The sequence below is a fragment of the Anastrepha ludens genome, chromosome 2 (genome assembly GCF_028408465.1).
Source record: "Anastrepha ludens isolate Willacy chromosome 2, idAnaLude1.1, whole genome shotgun sequence".
Taxonomy (NCBI): Eukaryota; Metazoa; Arthropoda; class Insecta; order Diptera; family Tephritidae; genus Anastrepha; species Anastrepha ludens.
In genome coordinates, this window is record NC_071498.1 from 91388552 (window position 1) to 91413865 (window position 25314).

At 38.4% G+C, this 25314-nt stretch overlaps 1 protein-coding gene across 2 annotated transcripts in view; it reads right to left on the reverse strand.

The window, feature by feature from the left end:
• The window catches only part of LOC128854740 (phosphofurin acidic cluster sorting protein 2), a 95292-nt gene that overhangs the window by 47615 nt on the left and 22363 nt on the right, over positions 1 to 25314 (reverse strand). For both annotated transcript variants that reach the window (XM_054089067.1, XM_054089066.1), the window contains exon 3: positions 4 to 260. In XM_054089067.1, coding sequence (XP_053945042.1) covers positions 4 to 260 — 257 coding nt within the window. The remainder of the gene's footprint in view (positions 1 to 3; positions 261 to 25314) is intronic.

Sequence of the window (25314 nt, forward strand, 5' to 3'; positions counted from 1 at the left end):
CACCCGACTGATCTTCGCCCGCGACGAGCTCTTATCCTTCATCTCGAATTCACTATCACTATCAACTGGATTGGTGCCTAGTGCGACGTCCTCCACCTCAGAACGTTGCAATTTACGATATTTTCGCATATCATGCTTGCTCGGGTTGTAATCGCGTTTGGGATCGTAACCGGGTATGCCAAGTTCGGTGGCCTCATCATTAAATTCACCAGAACTAAATTCGCCTTCTTCGTCCTCGTCTGAGTATTCGGCAACACGATCTGTACGATAATTATGATTGTGTATGTGTGAATTAGTTGTGGCGATTTGTTGATTTGAATTTGCAATTGGATTTTGATTTTGATTTTGAGTTTGGTTATGATGGGAGGAATTATTATTATTTTTGAGATTGTGGGCTAAATTCATAAATTTTCGCAACGTTCGTCTTTTGTTTGTGGCTTGAACATTGTTTGTGTTGCTATTATTGTTATTCCTACTTTGGTTGCGTGAATTCGACATTGTTTGGCACAAGTATGATACGACGAATTACGGATAATAAAGAATTTCGGCACTTGAAATATGCCGATGCGTATACAACGATACGCCTATTAGATCACTTGCGGGTAGTCAAGTGAGTAGGTGTAGATAGGATTGTTTACATTACTTGATAACAAGATTTTTCTTTGTCATATTTTAAAATTCCGACACTAATGCAACAATTTTTATTAAAATATATATTATTTAATTAAGTTCAACAGATATGTCTCTGGTTTAATATATTTTATGTACTCTGAAGTGTTTGAATAGCGATATGGCACAGCGATAGCAAAAGCTATTTCGAAATAAATTGCGCATATACTTTAAATTGTTTTTTTTTTTTGCTATTGTATTATTTTTTGTTCATTACACCGTTTACACTGTTATCTGTTATTATTTTTTTTTTTTTGTAATTTGTATTTAAATATTTTTTCCTTTCTTTGAAATAAAATTTTGCGCGTGATAACACGCCTGCTTCACAGCTTTGTCGTGATTTTCATATTTTCGACAAAATACGTGCGAACGCGTCTATTGCTTTGTAATATGCGAGTGATTGATACACGACGAGCAGCTTGTGCCACTATAACGTGATATCTGTTGGGAAGTCGAATTTCTACTGTCTGCTAGCGGTTGCTCGCGAGCTAAGAAGCCAATGTTGCTGCTGCTAACGCTGCTGTTATGAGCAAGCAAGCACCAGACGTCAGTCACTCTTCAGCCGGGCTAACTCTCACACTCGAGCATTTAGCCAATATGAGTGTTTAAACGACCGAGCTGTTATGAGTAATCGCGACGCGCTGCCTATTCATTGCGATCCATACGAATACCAATACGAATGTTCATAAACACATTTTGATATATGGATGCATGTATGCATATATAAGTAAGTGGTACTTTTTATCGACTCTCAGTGCAGCGAACGCATACCAACATACCAGCTTGTTTATGTATTTACATGTGTATATGTACAAGTATGCCTATTCAAGTAGATATGTATGTAAATGCACGGCAAATTCACATTTAAGCTTCATAAAGCAACGAGATGATATTTTACAATGGACTTATATTCGGTATATGGTCATAAATAAGAAACAGACAGAAAATAAGAGAAAAAGGAACGACTAACAATACTCATAATGTGTGCGTCCGTCCACAACAATGAAAACAAAGCGGAAAGAGATGAGCGTCCATACTGCAGAAAAGTGTCACACGCACAAGCAACAAAAAAATGGGGGGCCCGCTATATGGCATATCATATGGTTTTATACTCAGTACCATATATAGGGTGTTTTTTTTAGAGGTTAGGTTTTCAAGTTGGCACTACTTTTTTCGTAGATGGTCTTTTTGACAGCTGTCACTTGATTTATGCTCAGTTTGGTTTGCCATTTCATAATGAATAGACTTACACCTGAACAACGTTTGCAAATCGTGCAAATTTATAACGAAAATAATGGTTCGGTTCGCGCGACGCATCGAAGAAAATTTTGTTCAGCGTTGAAGCTCACTTTTGGTTGAATGGGTATGTCAATAAGCAAAATTGTCGCATTTGGAGTGAACATAATCCACAAGCCATTGCTGAGACGTCGTTACATCCTCAAAAAGTCACTGTTGGGTGTGCTCTATGGGCAGAGGGAATCATTGGTCCATATTTCTTTAAAAATGAAGCCGGCCATAATGTTACAGTCAATGGAGAGCGCTATAGAGCCATGATTAATGACTTTTTCGTGCCTGAATTGGACGATGTTGATGTGGACGACCTTTGGTTCCAATAAGACGGCGCTACATACCATACAGCCAACGCAACAATCGATTTATTGAAGGAAACTTTTGGTGAGCGCATTATCTCGCGCCGTGGACCTGTGGCGTGACCTCCAAGATCGTGCGATATAACACCCCTGGACTATTTCTTGTGGGGCTATGTGAAGTCGCTTGTCTACGCAGATAAGCCCGAGACGATTGACGTCTTGGAAGAGAATATTCGGCGCGTTATTGCTGACATACGGCCCCAATTGCTGCAAAAAGTGGTCGAAAATTGGGCCTCTCGTCTGGAAATTATTCGAGCCAGCCGCGGCGGCCACTTGCCCGAAATCATTTTCAAAACATAATGGCAAACCCTTATCTTTATAATAAAGCTAAATTCTTGGCCATAACATTAAATTATATACGTTTTATTTCATCTTGAAAACCTAACCTCTAAAAAAAACACCCTATACACACGTTCACGCATGCTTGTAGTATTGACTGCTGCTATTATCCGCTCAGTATAACGACTGCTTGTCGCTCGAGTCAACTGAGCACTTGTTGACAGCTGATTGGACGCAGTTATAACGTTGGCAGCAACATTCAAAATCTAGCAGCATGAGAATGTGGCGTCTACCTCCCTCACCAATTTTTTTATTTTTATTTGCTACTCAGCAACAGCAATGCATTGCTTGTTTTACATTGTGTTTAACAAATACATTTTCTGTCGTGAGCAGAATGCCACATAATTTTTTGTTATACGTATGTATTATAAATAAACAAAAGACTTACGCACGCTCAAGTAGTTTTGTTTTTACACGTGAGCACTGTGTGATGAAGCACCAAAAAATAGCAAAGAATATATACAAACTTTATACGAATCTTAATGAGTGGTTTAATATCGCATAAACTTCTTACTTTTTTGTACTTGAAACGTAGATTAACGGAGATAGGATATCAAGGAGTAAGGGTTTTGATGGAATAAAATGCCTTTGGCTACGATATGTACATACATATGGAGTTAGTACATCTTCAATTTCTACCTGGGACTTCCCTGAATAAAAAACATTCCCATTATTTATATAACACGATCTCATTCATGTGGCTTACTCGTCTGGCTTCACAGTGGCGCATCGTGCTAACCCATTTTCCCAACACCTTGGTTGCGGTTTCTGACTCTGTGTTATGAATGGCTCACTCGATATTCGGTTTAAGACCCTGAATTGTTAATGGACTGTTCGCAGAGAAAAACGACATTTGCTAGGCACATATTCAACCCAACATTGGCTTCCTCCCGCCCAACAGCACGATGGGCGCCGTCCATATGATGTATGGATCATTTTTGTTTTGGCGCGGGTTTAAGAAAGACAGAATTTTTTTGAGCGTTGAGATTTAAAAACGTTCAGCTACAGAAAGCCGATTAAAAAGCTAAGAACTTGGCACCGCAAATAACTTTTTGAGAGAAGATAGTATCATTTTCTTGTAAGCCCACTAAGCCCATAAATTGTTTTACATGGTTTACAAAAGGGCCTAAAATGTCTTCATACTGGAGAGGGAATATTATGGTTAACTACTGCCAGGGGAGATGTGATAGAAATCGACCCAATGTCAAGACTAATCCAGGTCCATATCAAGTCTAATTAAAGATGATATCCACACGAAAACCTTACATCACTCAACTGATAATCTTTCGACAAAACGCTTGAAGAAAATTGGACTCGACAGATGCAATCAGCTTCTTCGGTGGCACGTGGTTAACGGACATGAAAATATTATTTTCAGAGATGTCAAAATTTTCACTGTGGAAGCAGTTTTTAATAACGTCAAAGTCTATGCTAAAATTTCTAAAGATACAAAAATAGTGTTCCAAGGACTCAGCGTGGCCATCATTTAACCTCCGTAATGGTTTGGTGGAGAGTGTCTTGTAAAGGCATTACATCTCTTCATTTCCGCGAAAAAGGGGTTAAGACCGGGGCAAAATTGTACCAGGAGGATGTCCCAGAAGGCGGGGTGAAGCAGTTGAGCAATACCCTCTTCAATGGAGAGGGTTGGATCTTTCAATAAGATTCCGCTCCAGCCCATAAGGCAAAAAAAAAAAAACTAAAAACTATATTCCTGGGTTCATAGTTTCAGAAGACTGGCCGTCTGGAAGTCCAGGTCTGAATACACGGGACCACAGTTTGTAGTCGGAATTGAAGAACATGGCTTGTCGAAGACCTCACAGAAATTTGGAGAGTCTCAAACAATCTTTGGTTCGAGCAGCGACTTCAATATCTTTAGAAACCGTGCATGCTGCAATAGCTGAATGGCCCTTGAAGGCTTGTGTACAAGCAAATGGTGGCCATTTCAAATGAAAATTTAAAAACATTTTTTTTAATATTTTGATGATCAAATAAAACTAACATCATTAAAAAAAAGTATTATAATTTCATATCTATAACGGACTTAACTTGTAATAGAACTTATGGCAGGACTTATGTCTCATATCATTAAACAAACAGACAGCAGATTTACTAGCGAGCCCGTGACGAATAAATGGTTATCGCCCTTGAAAATATTCGATGTTCAGGCGGGTGTTGCGTAAATCAGGAAGTTTTTATATTTTTATAGCTCCAATTAAAAGTGCTATCGATTTTAATTGAATTCGTTAGTTTATCCAAATATACTCCATTATGCGCCGTTCACTCACGCACCCACACTGCCGCCGATGGGCTGCTACATTTCACACCATTACAATTACGTTTGTTACGAGTATAACTACCGACGCATCATAACCCAATGCCCGATTATTACTAATTGATTTTATTACTTTTTACAAGATAACCTTTGTTTTTTTTACTTTTTGATAATTTTAGCACCCCCAGCCACACTGCGGCTCATTTCGGTACAAACATTCATGTAAAACTGTAAACATGTATGTATATACATACATATGTACAAATAAGTTTATATGTATGTTCATTTGCCTTACGCGTGCGTGATAATAGTCGTATGTACATTCATATATACTTACAAAGACGTAAAGATATAAATATGTAGATTCGTGTGTAAGAAGTATGCAAAAGAAAATTATCTAGTTGTTACCGCTGAAGCGTTTTTGTTGCATATTTTGCCGGCCGGTTTCGACGTCAATGGGCCATTGGCTAGCAGCGTAAAACGGCATTGCTAAGCGTCAGTAAAGCTTAACAAACAATGAATAGATCACTCACATGTGTGAAAATGTGACATGTTTTGTTAGAAGATACTGTATTTATAATAGGTTGGTATCTAATATATAATCGACAAATATTGACAACCAGCTGATAAAAATAAAAACAACCTTGAGGTAGACAGGCAACGACCAGTTGCATATAAATAGTTTATATAATACTTATATATAAACCTGTATGTAGATAAATGTGTGGCACATCAACTTGTTAGAGAGTCCAGTGCTAGAGATTAATGGCGATATCGGATTTCGGGATGTGTTCTGGGTTATCTCTTATTTTCATTTTCCTCTTGCTTCTGAATATTTGGGTATACACTCATGTTGTATTAAATTGTACATATGTATGTATATATGTAAGTACATATCTATGTATTTTGCGTTTTAAGGTTATTATATTAGATTAGAAGCTTACCTGAAAAACTATGAACTATAAGCATGTGTATGTATGTTAAACTAGTAAACTCGGGCAGACTTTGTCCTGCTACCTACCGCCTTCTAACACATGGGCTGAAAAGTCCCGAGCCCAAAACATAGATGGCATTAGTTTTATTTCATTCACCTCTTTGTCAGTTAGTACTAAAAATAGACATTTGTTAATGGCATTTCAGCATTTCATGATATTCTATTAATTATTTCGTGAGCTATCGTGCTAGGGGTGACGCTACTTTTGTTATTTTCAAAACAATGGATCAACAATGAATGGGAAAAAATACCATTCAAGCGAAGGAATAGCTTGAAAGTGTTATGGAGACTCCACTCCATCAAAATCAACTATAAAGCGATGGTTTGCTGACTTCAAACGTGGTCATAGAGACAGCGATGATGCACAACGCAGTGGACGTTCAAATTAGGCGGTAACACCAGAAAACATAAAAAGAATCACAAAATCGTGCTAAACGATCGAAAAGTGAAGTTGCGTGATTTAGCTGACATCGTAAGGATATCAAAAGAATGTGTTGACTTTAATTGCATGAGCATTGGACTATGAGAAAGCTCTGTTTAAAGTGGGTGCCGCATTTGCTCACTGTTGAACAAAAACAAGAACGTGTTGATTATTCTGAGAAATGTTTAAACGTAATAAACTGGAATTTTTGCGTCGATATGTGACACTGGAGGAAACATGAATCCATCACTTCACTCCGAAAATAAAACGATCGTCATCTGAGTGGGCAACAGCTAGTGATCCTCGTCCAAAGCGCCCAAAGGCACAACAATCGGCTGGAAAGGTTATGGCATCGGTATTTGAGGTGGAGCATGGTATAATATTAATCGACTATCTTGAGAAGGGAAATACCATCAACAGTGAAGGGTATCATATAGCGCTATTGGAGCGTTTGAATACCGAAATTGCAAAGAAACGTCCGCATATGACAAAGAAAAAATTTTGTTTCATCAAGACAATGCACTGTGTCATAAGTCAATCAAAACAATGGCAAAACTACATGAATCGAACTTCGAATTGCTCCCACATCCACCGTATTCGCCTAATTTGGCTGTCAGCGACTACTGGCTATTCGCAGACCCAAAAAAATTCTCGTTGGTAAGAAATTTCGCTCGAATGAAGAGGAGAAACTGAAGCCTATTTTAAGGCAAAAGGTAAATCGTGCTACAAAAGTGGTACTGAAATGTTTTTCTTGGTGGAAATCAGTTGATGAATAAATCTAATTTTGAACACAGCCCATGTGTTATCTCAATTCACTGTTATCGCATATTTGATGCATTTTAAATACATAAGATACACAGGCAGGTCCTATACTTCGTAGATATGGCCTCATATCGAACTTTACAAAAGATTGTGGTATCGAAGATTAGTGTAAATGAGCATAGTGACAAGGGATTTCTATACATATGTAAATGATAAGAAGAGATACATATACGATAAGCACGCTGCCAGCAAAAATATCAAAATGAATTTTCGCAACGCTATTGATTAGACCTTAAATTGTGCGTTTACGACCAATATAATAAATACCACTACAATAGCGTTGGAAAAAAATTGAGGGGATTATGGGGACAACAATGGGCTGAAAAGTATCTTAACTCTCAAGTGCAAACCCACAATACACACTCACGAAATATAGCGAAAAGAATTTCATTTCAAACTAAATTCAACCTCAACAATGGCACTACCCATCGGGCCTAAAAGTTTATCATGCATGTAGTTTAAGATAGCAAATCTACAGGCATTAAAAGAAAAAATCATAAACAATTCTTTTTAAATAAATTCGACAAGAGCGCTATCTATCGGGCCCAAAACGAACCTACAATATCTTTCAAGTAGGAACCAACAATACACACTCACGAAATTTTGCAAAAAATTTTAAATATGGACAATGGTACTACCAATCGAGTCCAAGTGCCCATTTACACAGCGGAAGAGAGAAGGGAATTTATCTCCTGTACTGGCGACACGCTTTGTTCTTCTTATTCGTATTTCCAATCTTAAAGCAATTTTTGACAGTTGCTTCATTTGTTTTCTTCTTTTGTGGGAGAAAGTTCTGAATTATGTGTTGGTTTTCAATCAAACGGAAGATAAGAACTATGACAAACATCCGAACGCTGCTTGGGAAATTCAGGATTATTTTTGCTAGTAAAGTAGGTACAATTTAAAATAGTTATAGGACATGTTTATGTTGAATTCTAATTTTTCCCCGCATTTCTAGATACTCAAGTTGATTTTAAGTTAATTATTTATATATGAAGTATTTTTAATTTATTTTTTTTTTTTATTCAAGTACAACAATATATAAATATATTTAAATAAAAAAAAAAAATGTTTTTATTATTTAACCAGTTTGCATTCTTCATTGAAATATTTAAGAAACTCTTGACGAACGTTTTCCGCTTTACATGTTAGCGGGTTGTAGAATATATTCGAACCAGAAGATGCTAAAGTAAAAAACGTCAAAATGTTGCCGAAAACAATTTTGTGCGTGTGACCGCGAATGAGACATGAAAAGAGAATTTCCAGTGTCTCCCTCCCAGATGTCTCCCTCCCAGATGTCTCCGTGTGTAAATCCGGTGCAAGAGTCTATGATGCGTATACATTAAAAAAGGTAATATTAATATAAAGAAATTAAAGAAACAAAATTTGCTGTAAAAATTGTAGGTCTCTGCATTTGTTAAACAACATCAAGACGCACGCCACGAATAGGAAGAGCTTGCCCGAGCAACCAAAAAGGGCGTAATTGCATGCATATATGTATATATGTGTATGTACAAGGCATCATAAAGCAATATGGTTGTTCCAAAACGAACTTATTCCAACAAAAGTTTTTCCCGGAAAAAGCACCTCAAGGCAAATGGAAAATCTGGTCATGTTGCAACTGTAAGACTAGAGAAACTTAAAAAATTCAATTCCGAATGGTGCACAACTATTTGCTTGCCAGATAATTTCAGAGAATAAATGAAAACCAAGCGCAGAAGACGAATCAACCTTCACCAGCTCAATGCAAACTCTCACATATCGGCTCACTGGAGGCATCCACTTCTAAATGGCAAAAGTGCTTAGAAAATTAGTTCAATTTTGAAAAACAATAAAGTCATTTTCATTATAAGTTTGGGCGCAATATATAAAAGTTAACCCTCGTATCGATGTATCGGGATTGTTATGAATTGTACTTAGTGCAAATGTTATACCGCATAGACGATATTAATAATAATTATTGCTCTAACTGTAGACAGTAATTATAATAAACTAATAGGACTATGAATAAGTTCGTGCGGTTTTACAACAGATTGCGTAACTTGATTATTATTCCATCGATCCACATTTCCAAACATTCATTGGAGAGCTACTGTCGTAAGGCACAAACGTCAGTATAAGTTTTTTATTTGAAGCGTAAACAACAATATTTTTACCACACTTGAAAATGTCGAATTTCGTGCCAAATAATGTGTTTTTGCGGGGAATTCTTCTTCATTATTTTAATATGAAGAAAAAAGCAGCCGAAAGTCATCGTATCTTGGTGGAAGTTTATGGTGAGCATGCTCTATCTGAGCGAACGTGCCAGAAGTGGTTTGCACGCTTTAAAAGTGGTGATTTTGGCTTGGAAGACGAAGAACGCGAGGGTGCGCCGGCAAAGTTCATGGATACCGAATTGGAGGAATTGCTCGATCAAGATCCGGCTCAAACGCAAGAAGAGGTTGCAAAAACTTTGGGAGTTGATCAATCAACCATTTCCAAACGTTTAAAAGCCATGGGAATGATCCGAAAGGTAGGCCATTGGGTGCCGTATGAATTGAAGCCAAGAGACGTTGAACGCCGTTTTATGGCATGCGAACAACTGCTTCAACGGCACAAAAGAAAGGGTTTTTTGCATCGAATTGTGACTGGCGATGAAAAGTGGGTCCATTACGACAATCCAAAACGTCGGGCAGCGTATGGATACCCTGGCCATGCTTCAACATCGACGTCGGCGCAGAATATTCATGGCCTGAAGGTTATGCTGTGTATCTGGTGGGACCAGCTGGGTGTTGTGTATTATGAGCTACTGAAACCGAATGAAACGATTACGGGGGATGTCTACCGACGACAATTGATGCGTTTGAGCCGAGCACTGCGAGAAAAACGGCCGCAATACGCCGATAGACACGACAAAGTTATTTTGCAACATGACAATGCTCGGCCACATGTTGCACAAGTGGTCAAAACATACTTAGAAACGCTCAAATGGGATGTCCTACCCCACCCGCCGTATAGTCCAGACCTTGCGCCATCCGATTACTATCTCTTCCGATCGATGCAACATGGCCTGGCTGACCAGCACTTCCGTAATTACGATGAAGTCAAAAAATGGATCGATTCGTGGATTGCGGCAAAACCGACCGAATTTTTCACAAAGGGAATCCGTGAATTGCCAGAAAGATGGGAAAAAGTAGTAGTAAGCGATGGACAATATTTTGAATATTAAATTTGTAACCATTTTACGTCAATAAAGTTTCAAATTTCGAAAAAAACCGCACGAACTTATTCATAGTCCTATTAGTTTTCTCGCGGACTGTATATGAGCGATAATAAATTAAGAATTTTTTAATCAATAGAACATATAACAATATCCATACATATATGCACATATACAACGGTAATATAATATGTATACCAATTATGCAAAGCATAATTTTAAATTCAGCAAATTCGTAGTAAATATGCGAATAAAATAATGTGTAAAAATTTTCAGGAACACTGAAGCGTTCAGCTATCTACTATATGTAGTATAAATACCAAACAAAAACATTCAGCGAAATAGAAGCTTGCAACAACAAATGTAGAGATACGATTTTCTCTTCTTGTTACTAAATGAAAATATTAAAATCATAAAATGTACGCAGAAACGAAATTCATAAAAATTTCAATATCAAAATAAATATAAAATTCAATTTAAAAATTCGCCAGAGAAAATTTAGCAAATACGCTTCAGAAATATTAGTATGTATAACTTAAAGCAATGCATTTTGAATGGTAAAATGTGTAGCAGCAAAGCGGAAAGAGAAAAAGTGTGAAATGAAAAGGAAAGCGAAGAGAAGAGAGAATTCGTATGCTTTGTTGCTCAGTGGAAAACAGTAGAAAGGATAAAAGGCTATGCTTTCTTTATATATAATGTTTCCTGTTAGCCCTTTTTGACTTTTTACAAAGCCTAAGTATTTGATAAATTGGCTGTGTTGGTTATAGCCAGTTGCTGCTTAGTTGGCAGCAGATGCGTATTCTTGGTAATTCCTGCATGTGCAATGTTCACGAAGCGTTAAGATTTATCTAGCTGCGTGAGTCATGGGAATTTCCTAGAAAATATATGCTTTTATTTCATTTTAGTTTTCGATTTTCTCGCTTTTCTTGTAGCAACGAAGAATGCAAGCAATTTTGGCAAGCAAAAGTAACGCAGCACAGCGCGTGGTGCAAAGCGAAATGGAGAGGATACCATGTAAAATAATTATGAATACGTACAAGCATATGCGTAACATTTTATTTAAAGATATTTCATAAGATTTAATTTTTTGTGTTAGCATTTAGTACAAAGTATTTAAAGCTTGCTGACTCATTGAAGTGAAAGCACAAAAAGTATTTAAAATCATCTAATAAATTACAATTAATTTGCGCTGTCATTTAACACCTTCACACGCCGGCTGTCAAACAGTTTGAGACACGTCTCTGAGATATATGTACATACATATACTCGTATGTGCATATATACAGTAGCGAGCACAAGTGAATGCATGATGATGTTTTTTTTTTTTTTTTTGAATTTTTTTGCTCTTATCTTTTTATATACTTTATTCTTAACCACAACCGTATAAATAAAACTTTCAAACTTTACGCAAAGTTTAGAAAAACTCAACAAATTCTAACCAACATCTAAATTTTTAGCTTTTTTAATACCAAAATTCAAAGAGCTATGAAACTGTGTACTCCAAATTTTTCTAAAATTTCAGCTTAAAAAGTTTAAAACTTTGAACAAAATTTATTGAAAATTTTCAAAAACTTTTATAAGGTTTGGAAATTAGTTGATGTATATCGATTTTCAGAATGCATAATACCAAAACAAAACAATTAGCTCCAAACACATTGCAAATAATAATATGCAGTATGCTCGTCTACTTTTATACTTAAATAAGTGCATACATTCTGTCAAAAAAGTACCGGGAATTGTTCAATAAAACGCAAAACAATTATTTAATCATAAAAATTTTTTTGCCGTCTTCAAAATAGGCTCCTTCGAAGCAATACACATATGCCAAAGTTTAGTGCAGTCGTCAAAGCACGTTTTAAACGCGTTTGAAGAGATCTCCTTCAGCTCCTTCAGCGAATTCTCCTTAATGGCCTCTATCAACTCAAAGCGACGTCCGCGCAGTGGCAATTATAGTTTTGGGAAAAGGAAAAACTCACACATATTCCCTCTCAAAAAATCACTTAACTTCCAAATGATATTCTTTATTTACCGTAGAACCATTTGAACCAATCAAAGAAAACGAGTAACATAACTTTCACTTTTGACCGAATTTAACGTGGTTTTTTGGGTTTCAGCTCATGTAGATAGCGCCATTCAGCCGCCTCTTGACTGGTTTGCATATCAAACTCATATACCCACCTCTCATCTACTGTTATGATGCGCTGTATACACGTTAGGTCCGAATTCACTTGATAAAGTATGTTTTCTGCCCCCTTCTTCTTTTTGAAAGGAATTCAACTCTCTTGGAACGAGTCGAGCAGCGACGCGCCTCATACCCAATTGATGGTGTAAAACGTTGCAAATTGATTCGTGAGACACCACCGTTACGACATCCGCCAAAATATTTCGGTTAAATATTAAGATTTGAAATGGGTTGTTTCGAAAGTACCTCCAAAATTCCGATTACTTATTCCAACATTTTTATTTAAAATCTTCTATCATCTGAGAAAAAAAATATTTTGAAAAACTAATTTTACTAATACAAAACTAGATATTCAGAAGGCAGATTTTAGTATTTTTGGGTTAAGGCTTAAAAATATAATAAATTTTATAAAACTGCGCATTTTTAAGTGAGACATCATAATATATATGTACGTAATTATGCAGGCATACATATAATTTATTAAAAAACAATTCAAACCTTCCAAAAAATGTAATCCTTAAAATCGGTGAGATTTTTTTTTATATAATTTTTTGGACATTTGTGAAGAAAAATTAAAGGAGGAGGTTCAATAATATCGATCTGTAAATGTTTTATATTAAATGCATTTTCCCAAAGGTAATAGTAATTTTTAAAACGTTGGCGACATGAGTATATATTATATTTAAAAAAAAATAAATAAATAAATAAAAAATAGGTATCTGATTTCTCTGGCCATAGGGAAAATTTATATAATATACGTCAAAGCGACGCAACGAAAAGTGTGGTCACCGAATTGAGATAATTTGCACTGAAAACATTAGCAGCAAGAGGTGGCATGAATTGCTTGTGTTTTGTTATTTTGTATTTTTCATGTCTACGGCATTTAAAAGCGATGCTAAACAGCTATCAGCAGCCACAAGACCAAAAAACCAAAACAAACAAAAAACACAAAAGCACAAGTGGCGAAAACAAAATTCTCAATAGCAAAACCACTAAAAAACAAAAACAAGCAAGTCCACGAATACACACACACACACACCAAATACAATAAGAATTTGCCACAAGACAGCAGAAATAAGAATTAAAAAATGACAGCGAAAGTATACAATAAAAAATCTAAAGCTCAACGGCAGGAGGCCAACCACCACCACCTTTGCTACCATCACTACTAGCCACCAGCACCTGCGCCTTTTCGACCTCCTACACAACGCCCTTCATAACCACAGCACAACGACACAACAGCTTGACACAATTTACGCATTTCGTCATTAAACACTTGAAAGCGAGCGCCGGTAAGCGTCATGAAACCCAGCACCCAATGTTGAGCACCTAGGCGCTCGGTGACAACAATGGACCTATTTCATCACAGCCGCACACAGCAGGGGTGGGCGCGTGCTCTTCCATTCATTCATCCAAAAGTCAAGTCAAGCGGCGAAGGACGACGGTACAAGTGTATTCACATCAATGATCGCAGTATGCATTTCTATACAAAACTGTACAAAAGGAGGAGGCAACAGAGATGTAGCAACTTGTGAAAATATACATATGTATGTTTGTGCGTACACATATTGTACATACATGTGATTGAGTGTGTGGGTGTGTTAAAAGCTCAGCAGCGATTATCTCGAACAAGGACAAATGACTTAATTCCTGAACCAAACACACAACAAAAAAACAAAGATAAGAACAAATTTGTTCAGGCTAAATTACACAAGAATTAAGCAGCCGGTTAAACCAAAAATAACGATAAACTAAAACTGAGGTTGGCATCGCTCTTCATTGAAAATTAATCAAATTTCTTTGAAATTTAAAGAATGCTGCTGCTTCAAATAATGGAATATATTACATTTTATATTATTTAGCTTTGGAAAATTGAGGGCTCTTTATAAAGCAAAGAAGTCAGAAGAGTAAGAGGTATATGGTGGCTTTACTACCGCTTTAATAGAGATTATTTACATAGGCAGCGCTGAAACCCAAAATAGCATTTATCATCATTTGGCAGCTCGAGTGGGCCCATACTGCCGAGCAACTGGTATTCTACTCGTAAGCTATAGGAAATATTGCCAACTTGTTTCTAAAGTTAGCGAGGTGTAGCTCTAACAGAGCGTTTATTGAAAAGAAGTCAAAATCATATTTTCTGACGAAGCGCATTTTCATCTGGGTGGATGTATATTTTCATCTGCGTGTGAGGATCGGAACACCTGCACGTCATAGTCGAGATACATTAGCCTCAGAGAGTGACAGTTTCGTGCGCTTTTTGGAGCGGTGACATCATTGGTTAATTTTTCTTTAGAAATGCTGCTGGAAACGTCATTTCGGTCAACGGTCAGCACTACAAAGACATGATAAACCAATTTTTGTGACCGGAAATGGAAGACATGGACTTGAATGATCTTTGGTTTCAGCAAGCTGGCGCGCCACGCCACACAGACCAAGCCACAATAGATATTTTGCGCGCCGAATTCGGTAATTGTTTTATCAGCTGTCTCGGCGATGTCAATTGGCCGACCGGATCTGCGATTTGACGCCGTTAGACTTTATTTATAGGATTCTGTGAAGGTCGAATGTTATGCGAACAATCCATTAACAATTTTGGCTTTTAAGCTGAATATTGAGTAAACCATTTGTGAGATAGAGCCAGAAACCGTCACTAAAATCTTGAAAAACTTCGCTAACAGGATACATTTCTGCGAGGTGAGCCGTGAAAGCCATATCAATGAAATGATTTTACGGGAATACTGGGAATCTTTGTGCTTTCAAATAAACCAATAACATACCAATAAAACCTGTATTTTTGAAAGTTTTAATATAATTTAGTTTTTAAAATGAAACAACCATATGGATAATCCTTTAAATACGATGTTTCAAAACGTCAGTCCCACTAAGTGGGTCTAGAGAGAGTTTCACCAAAATTGGTTAAACCATTTAGGAGCTTAAGAATTATGAAGATCCGCACAACGGAATTTTATATATAAAGATTTATAATTCAACGCCACACTCTATATGAGAATATTTACGTGATGAGTGAATTGAATTTTTGCATGATTTATATATGGACGTTGAAATACCCATTGCGCTACCGTGGGTAGACAACGAACGCAAATGCGCACACGAACATAATAGAATGAAACGAATTCAAAAGGAGTTCTGCACTTTAAATTTGACTCTCAAGAATCCCCTTCTTTAGTTTAGGTCGACACCAAACAACTTCGGCAATGCCTCCGTCCTTTGCACAATTCGCCAATTACTCGTACCAAGTGCAGAGAGGTTCCCTTGGTCCTTTTTACATAGGCTTCATGGGTCTCCTTGCCTTCGTTGTCCACTCATGTGGGCCGAGTCGGAAGCACTACGACATTCAAAAAAATAAAAGTATGTTAACTGTTTGGTGTGGCATATGTGCTGGAAGTATCGTTGGACCTTAGGTAGGTTAGATGGCACGAGCACCCCAGGTACACTTCAAGTAGCACTTATGTGCCGTTTTGATACCATAATGTGGACCACTACCTGCGAAAAATTTTAGGGAAGAGAAAAGCTATATCCATCCAGTGCTGTTGATGTAGTGGAGGAGAGAAAAGGGATTTATACTGGAGAATTTCCTCATGCCATTCCCAAAGGGCACGCTAAGGAATCTCAAGTGCCTAGGCGCCAGAGCCGGACATTTGCAGAGAAAGTGCTCAACAGTCTCTTTCTCTGCAGGATCACCACAGCTTCTGCAATAGGGGTTGTACGGAATACCAAGCTTCTCCGCATGAGTGACGATCAACCGGTGACCAGTGAACACCTCAATGAGTTGGGAAATGGAATGGCAGAGAATTTCCATCACCTTGCGTGTTCTGTTTCTATCGTATTGAGGTCATAGTGTTTTTGAAATATCACACACTTTTTTTAGAAAGAAATTATGGCGTTTTCCTTTAACAACTGTCAAGAGGACACCGATGTCTGAGAAGGTTGTGTCGACCCCTTTCTGGGAAGCTCATCGGCAATTTCATTTCCCTCTATATTCCTGTGGTCAGGAACCCAGATAAGGGAACTATTTCCTGCACGTGCAAGACTTTCGAGTTCCTCCTTACAGGAGTTTACCAGAAGAGAGCTGCAATACTATCGGAAAAGATTTTAATGTCTCGCTTCCAACAGCCCTAAGCATTTTGCATGCTCGCAGAATCGCGAAGACCTCTGCTCGTTTCCGGCAGTTTAAACTTTAAATCGTTGGACCTTTTTTCTTCAAAAAAACTGCTGGAGCCAACGTGACGGCGCATGGAAAACATAAGCGAACTGTAATCAATGATTTTTATTTTCAAAACACGAAAGAAATTTATCAAGACGAAATGTATTTTCAACAGGATGGAGTTACAACCTGTATAGCACGTGCCGCCATAGATTTGTTAAAAATGAAATTTAATGAAAACATTATCTCTCGATTTGGTCTTGAAAACTGACCTGCTAGATCGTATGAGTCAATATTGATCGAGTTGTAGTAGAAATAAGACCAGAATTATTCGAAAAAATTGCAATGATAGATTGTAGGAGGATGGTTCCATGTGTAGAAGTTGGAGGATGGTTCCATGTGTAGAAGTCCACGCAAGTGGGGAAAGTTACTGATCGCCATTCACTTGGGAGTGGCCAGGACGATTCTTCTACATATGGTTCAAGCAGCTCACAACGGCCGGGATTAGCCCACGTATCCTCTGGGTAGCTCCCGAACACCCGTTCGGGAGTGAGCTAACGTGAGAAGGCGAAGCATTCCAGGATAGCTGGTTGTGCGCTGGGTTTGGGACCCGCCACTTAAAAATCCCCCCCCAATGAAAATAATTACAAAGCCTCGGATGAGAACTTCCAACACTGATGACGACCCCTGCAAACGAAATAAGGAATATGATTTGAGGGCATGCACCTGGAATGTCCGGTCCCTTAATGGGGAAGGTGCCTCTGCCCGGCTGGTTGATGTCCTCGTGAGAGTAAAGGCTGACATCACTGCCATCCAAGAGATGCGATGGACGGGGCAAGGTAAGAAAACCATAGGACCTTGCGACGTCTACTACAGCTGCCATGTAAAGGAGCGCAAATTCGGTGTCGGATTTGTTGTGGGAGAGAGACTTCGTCGCCAAGTACTGTCGTTCACTCCGGTGGACGAGCGTCTCGCAATAATCCGCATCAAAGCGCGATTTTTAATATCTCGCTAATTTGCGCCCACGCCCCGACGGAAGAGAAGGACGATGCGACCAAAGATTCCTTCTATGAGCGCTTGGAACGTTCCTATGAGCGCTGCCCCCGCCACGACATAAAAATCGTGCTTGGCGACTTCAACGCCAGGGTGGGCAAGGAGGGAATTTTTGGTCCCACAGTCGGAAAATTCAGCCTGCACAACGAAACATCCGGTAACGGACAGAGGCTGATCGACTTCGCCGGGGCCCGAAACATGGTAGTCTGCAGCACCAGATTCCAGCATAAAAAGATACACCAAGCTACCTGGCTGTCTCCTGATCGAAAAACGCGAAACCAGATCGATCATGTTGTGATAGATGGAAGACACGCTTCTAGTGTATTAGATGTACGTACGATCCGAGGGCCCAACATCGACTCGGATCATTACCTTGTTGCAGCCAAGCTGCGCACCCGCCTCTGTGCAGCAAAAAACGTACATCTACCTACGCAAAGAATGTTCGACATCGAAAAGCTGCAATCACAACAGACAGCCAGAAGATTCGCCACTCGACTCTCACTCCTGCTCTCGGAGAGCACTGCCCAACAAACCGGCATGCGCGAGCAATGGAGCAACATTTCTCGTTCACTACGTACCGCCGCCGAAGAAGAAATCGGATTCCGGCGAGCCCGAAAAAACAATTGGTACGACGAGGAATGTCATGCTGCCGCAGAAAGAAAGGATGCCGCCTATAGAGCCACGCTGCGATCGGGCGCAACGCGAGCCATGTGGGATCGCTACAGAGAGCTGAAAAAGGAAGAGAGACGTATTATCCGACAGAAGAAACGAGAGGCCGAAATACGTGAGTGCGAGGAGCTTGAGATGCTGGCCAACAGGAACAACGCCCGAAAATTTTACCAGAAAGTTCGGCGGCTTACAGAAGGTTTCAAGACCGGGGCGTTTTCCTGTAAGAACAAAGACGGCGATCTGGTGACTGACGTACAGAGCAATCTTAAATTATGGAGGGAACACTTCTCGAACCTGTTAAACGGTGACAGCTGCGCATGTCATAGAGAATGTGAAGATCCCGATACCCCAATCGTTGACGACGGAATTGTCGTTCCGTTACCCGATCATGACGAGGTGAGAATAGCAATATCACGGCTAAAAAACAACAAAGCCGCGGGCGCCGACGGACTGCCGGCTGAGCTATTCAAACATGGCGGCGAGGAGCTGGTAAGGTGCATGCATCAGCTCCTATGCAAAATATGGTCGGATGAAAGCATGCCTGCCGATTGGAATTTAAGTGTGCTCTGCCCAATCCATAAGAAGGGCGATCCTGCAATTTGTGCCAATTACCGCGGGATTAGTCTTCTAAATATCGCCAATAAGGTTCTAGCGAGCGTATTGTGTGAAAGGCTGAAGCCCACCGTCAACCAACTGATTGGACCTTATCAGTGTGGCTTCAGACCTGGAAAGTCCACCATTGACCAAATATTCTCAATACGCCAAATCTTGGAAAAGACCCATGAAAGGAGAATCGACACACACCATCTTTTCGTCGACTTCAAAGCTGCATTCGACAGTACGGAAAGGAGTTACCTGTATGCCGCGATGTCTGAATTTGGTATCCCCGCAAAACTAATACGGCTATGTAAGATGACGTTGCTCAACACCAGCAGCGCCGTCAGAATTGGGAAGGACCTCTCCGAGCCGTTTAATACCAAACGAGGTTTCAGACAGGGTGACTCGCTGTCGTGTGACTTCTTTAACCTGATGTTGGAGAGCATCCTACGAGCCGCAGAACTTAATCGCTCAGGCACAATTTTTTATAAGAGCGTACAATTGCTGGCGTATGCCGATGATATTGACATCATCGGCCTTAACAACCGCGCTGTTAGTTCTGCCTTCTCCAAACTGGATAAAGAGGCAAAGCGAATGGGTTTGGTGGTGAACGAGGACAAAACGAAGTACCTCCTGTCTTCAAACAAACAGTCGGCGCACTCGCGTATCGGCACCCACGTCACTGTTGACAGTTATAATTTTGAGGTTGTAAAAGACTTCGTGTATTTAGGAACCAGCATTAACACCGATAACAATGTCAGCCTTGAAATCCAACGTAGAATCTCTCTTGCCAACAAGTGCTACTTTGGACTAAGTAGGCAATTGAGCAGTAAAGTCCTCTCTCGACGAACAAAACTAACACTCTACAAGACTCTCATCATGCCCGTCCTAACGTATGGCGCAGAAGCTTGGACGATGACAACATCCGATGAAGCGACGCTTGGAGTGTTCGAGAGAAAGATTCTGCGTAAGATTTTTGGACCTTTGCACGTTGGCAATGGCGAATATCGTAGACGATGGAACGATGAGCTGTATGAGCTTTACGACGACATAGACATAGCGCAGCGAATAAAGATCCAGCGGCTTCGTTGGCTGGGTCATGTCGTCCGAATGGATACAAACGCTCCGGCTTTGAAAGTATTCGATGCGGTACCAGCTGGTGGTAGCAGAGGAAGAGGAAGGCCTCCTCTGCGTTGGAAAGATCAGGTGGAGAAGGACTTGGCTTCACTTGGTGTGTCCAATTGGCGCCGGTTAGCACGAGAGAGAAACGACTGGCGCGCTTTGTTAATCTCGGCCAAAATCGCGTAAGCGGTTATCGCGCCAATTAAGAAGAAGAAGAAGATTGTAGGATACTCAGAAGTGGGCATACGTCCAAAATCATGTTTAAACATTAATGGGTTACAAACTACAAATAAAATAATTTCACCAAAAACATTAACCATTATATACCATATATTTGTTTTTTAGTTAAATTTCGCGTTCCCTTAAAGCAACACCCTTTAAAAGTATACGAGAATTATATGAGGATGCAATGTTTTACGCTTGACATAAGCTTCTGCTTTTGGACCCCATTTTTATATCATAAAAACGTATCTATGAAAAATCGATTATGAGCACGTGAGATTTCTGAAAAAGCTTATAGTTGCGCACTTGTGGCAAAAAAGTATTCCAGTGATACAAAACAACTACCGCCTCATTATTTGCAGAAAGCTAAAAAAGTAAAAGCACATGGCAATAAAATAAAAACACAAACATGCAACAAAACAAGCAGAAAAATGTAATGGAAATGTATTAAGGCGGTTACGAGTGTCGGACTACTTGAATAGTATAACAAGTACTATATAAAAACCAGGCAACGAGCAGTAACTGAAAGTGAAAACGAAATGAGAACGAAATTTGTTGCCAACTACCAAATCAAACAACCCGGCAACCCACTAGCCAAGCCAGCAGCAACAATTGGGTAAGTCAATAACAACGCTGAAAATGCAACAATGCCATAAAGGCTTCCAAAAAAACAAAAACAAAAACTGTCAAAATAAAAGTAGGGCAAGGCGATGAGACAAAGAAGTGTTGAAGTCATTATTGTGGCGCAAAAAAATATGAAAAAAATTACGAGCACCAAATAAAATATAAATTTGCCGGAAGAATGAATGAATTACTTGCTAAATGAATACATGAGTGGCTGAATTGAATGGCATGAAGAGGAGTGCGTGAGTTTGTCTGTCGCCGCAAAATTAATAACTCATTTACTTTGGTAGGCAAAAGTGAATTGTAAACAAAATTTCGCACAGTGTAGCCGTCGCAATTAGTTTACAACAATTTTCAGGCAATAACTTTGTTGCACGATTGTTTTTCCGACTGCATACAGTTTTAAGTACAGTTTGTCGAGAAAGTGTTTTACAACGCGTTTTACGTTTTTTTTTTTTTGTAAATAATTTGTTGGATTTTAAACATTTTAATTGTTTAAGCTAATTATAATTACTTAAACTACTTGAAACTATATGGCATGCAGGAAATATTAATTATTGAGAGTAGTACTATTTGAAAGATTCATTCCATACTTCCTCAGCTATTCCAGAAAACGAAATTATTGAAGGCTTCTCAATGAACCTGTTTTGTCTATGAATTTTTCATTTTTCATTGCTAGCTCAGTAATCCCTTAAATTTCATAGTGGAATTCATATAAATTTTCGAGTTACATGTATTCAATATTCAAATATTAGTGAAAAATAAGGCATATCTGCTTACTAATGTACGTAGCGACAATTTATCTCGGAAAGCCATTATGAAACTTTCAGGGATTACTAAGTATAGTTTCAGCTATTAATAAAAAATTTTAGAAAAAAATCTGAGAGAAACTTTTTTCAAAACAAAATTAACAAAAAAAATCACGAATAATAAAAACAAAGTTTACAAAAATAGCAACATTTAACATTTACCAATATATAACAAAACATAATATATTCCAAAAACAAAACCAATTACTAACAGCAACAAAACAAAAACAAATCACCACAAATAACAAATATAAAATTTCAAAAGTAACAACAAGAAAATAAAAAAAAAACTTACAACCGTAAAAAATTCCTAAGAATTTCTTAAAAAAAAATGTTTTTAGTGTATATTTTATCCTAACAAATTATAAAAAAAAAATTTTATTGCTAAGAAGATGTTTCCTCAAAACACTCAATCCCAAAGAATCCTTGAAGAAATCTCAAACTATTTTATTATTACATTTTTTTTTTCTTTTATTTCTTCATTTACTGCTTATTACAATATACTTAGCCTAAAAATAAATTTATAATAATTTTGATAAAACTTTACGGCAATGTCAACAATACTTGGATCACTTGACATAAAATCGCTTCCATTAAGGATTCGTCACTTTGGCGTACCAAAGAGGTTGTCTGTTGGAAGAGGAATGTGCTTTGCGTTGCTTAAGTTCCTTCGGCAATGGGCAATTAGTGAGCAACTGGTTTACAGTATTAAAAATTATAATAATTAAATGAATTTTCAGAATATTAAGACAGCCGGTTCTGATCTCGTTTTCACTAATTTATAGGAGTTCAATTTTCTTGCTGCTCTGGAAAAAATTAATAAACTTCTAATAAACTAATATTTTTAAAGTAATACTTTTTGACGTGATAACGTCTTATAATTCGATTTAGCCGGCTGCACGCACGAAAAAATGTGTCGTTATCTTGCTCAACCGTCGTTATCTTGCTCAATCGTCGTTATCTTGCTCATTCGTCGTTATCTTCCTCATGCCTCGTTACCTTGCTTGAACTGCAAGCGAAAGCGGGGAACGAACGACAAAGAGCACAATCGGCCCCCGCATTCGGCAACGCTCGACATCTGGCTCTCTCCTACTTGAGTGAGCATATATATGTATGTATATGCGCATTTGTATATAAATTCACATACTTGTATTTGCATATGCCTTCTTCCTGTGTGCATGGTAATGAACCATTTCTCTGTTGAGAATAGGTCGATGATAGAAAAAGTAGGAAATGAAAGGGGGTGTTTCGAGTGTAATGTGTCTTGAAAAAGGCAAATCGATGATGTTGCCTCTTAGAGTTGTTGACTTATTAACGTCACATGCACAATCGAAATTGAACATATCTTTCATGAATTTGACAAAAGTTTCGTCATTTTTCACGTTTGTGTAAATGTAACTTGACCTATTCCATTGCGATTCCATTTACCTCCTTCTCTATATCCATACAAAATATCTATCAAACAAATAAAATTAAAATTTTGTTTTCAAAATTGTAACCATTACATCACTATTTTCTGATAACGTTGCCACGTTAAACTATCGTCAGTAAACCGACTTTACAGACAACCTCTTTTTTTTCTTTCATTAGTAAAGTAGATAAGTAAAAAGCATATACATATATATTCAGTACACATTTTTTTAAATTATTTCAATCAAACGCTAGTTCGACCATTGTGGTATACAGGGTCCAGCACCCGAAGTGTAACCAACTTAAGACCGCTCGCTCATATTATGCACGGCTGTTAGTTGGCTAAATGACAGTCCAGAGCATTGTTTACAAACGCGCGAAAGCATTTTGCCGAGAGTAAATGCGAAAAAAGAAAATCAGTAATAGATTTCAAATGTAATACTTGGCTGGAATATCAGAACCAGTGATTGTTCGTGAGCTTACAATGATACTGGTAGCATCGCGAAATGTCATGAAAAGACTGCAACGTCACGTGAAATGGTTCAAAAAGTGAAGAAGCGACTTGAGCGAAATCCCCGACGAAGTGCCAATCAAATGGCGAAAGAACTAAAAATATCTGACCGTAGCGTCCACCGCATATTAAAAATGATCTCAAAGTCAAACATTAGAAGATCCAAAAAGCCCATTATCTCACACCAAAGCAGCAACAAGTCAGACTTAAGAGATCGAAGAAGTTGCTTCGCTTGCCCGAAAGCGGTCAATTTCCGAATATTCTGTTTTCTGACGAGAAACTTTTTCAAATTCGACTGGCCACCAGGAGGCAGCACCCGCAGCAGGTAATGGTTTGGGCCGCTGTAAGCGCAGATGGGCGCTCTTCAATCGTTTTCATCAAGCCTGGCGTTGGTGGTTGCTTTGAAGCCGTGGGCAGACAAACATTTCGGTGGCAAGCCATAGACATTTCAACAGGACTCGGCATTCTCTCACAAAGCTCGAGTGAACCAAGAATGGCTAACAAACAACGTTCTAAACTTCATAGCTTCCACACAATCGCTATCAAATTAACGAGACGCGAATCCGATGGATTATTCTCTTTGGGCTATTTTGGAGAGCAAGGTCCGAACTAAAAAATTCACCAGCTTCGAGGCGCTGAAAAAAGCCATTGTGCGCGAATGAGTCAAGTAACCTGCAAGTCACATTCGGGCAGCTTGCGATTCGTTTCTGAACCGTCTTAAGGCCATAGTCAAGGCAATAGAGGTCATATCGAGCAAAAGTAAATTGATTCGTAATTTTTATTATTTTCACACATGTTTTACTTTGAATTGAATAAAAAGTAATTTTCCAAAATAAATTTATGGCCTTTTCAATTGGTTATTGTAGGTGCCTAAAGAGGTATATGAAAGGTGAGAGTGGTCATGCACTGCGTTCAAAAGCATTTAGAATTCCTAATCCCACTCTGCAGCACATGTCAACGAGCAGAAAAACAATTGCAAAGGTTTTGTGAGCTAAACTTGGTCGAGCTCCAAACTTAACTGGATCCATTGAATTGCATTTACTGGAGATGGAGTTTACTATTGTAGATAGTTAATTTCGATGAGTATCATTGCTCATACTTTTACGGAAGCGCGTGGTGTAATTCTTAACCTTCGAAATAAAAATAAATCGTCATGAGTTCTTTGAAAGAAACTACTGAGAAGTATTGAAAGGTTGTTATCGTTCCATATGTAGTGCAAAGGTAGGCAAATTTCTTATTCAAATGACGCGATTATCTGCGTTGAGACCAAAATCATTAAAAAAGCTTTTCAAACAAAAGAATTCTTTCAATTAAAATTCTTTATTAAAAATCAGTGTGCAAACACTATTAAATGCGACTATTTTCATTTTCGAAATCTTGAAATAGTTCTACGCCCAGCAGCTCACGCCAGTCATCTAATTGTATGACATTTTGAACTATGATAAATTTAAAACAAAATTGTATTAATTTAACAATTATTTACCGGTTTTTCATTTTGTAAAAACACTTTTTTGACAAACCGTACATACGCGCGCACGGTAAACACACACAAATAAGTTTGATACGATTTGAAAGATTGTGTGTC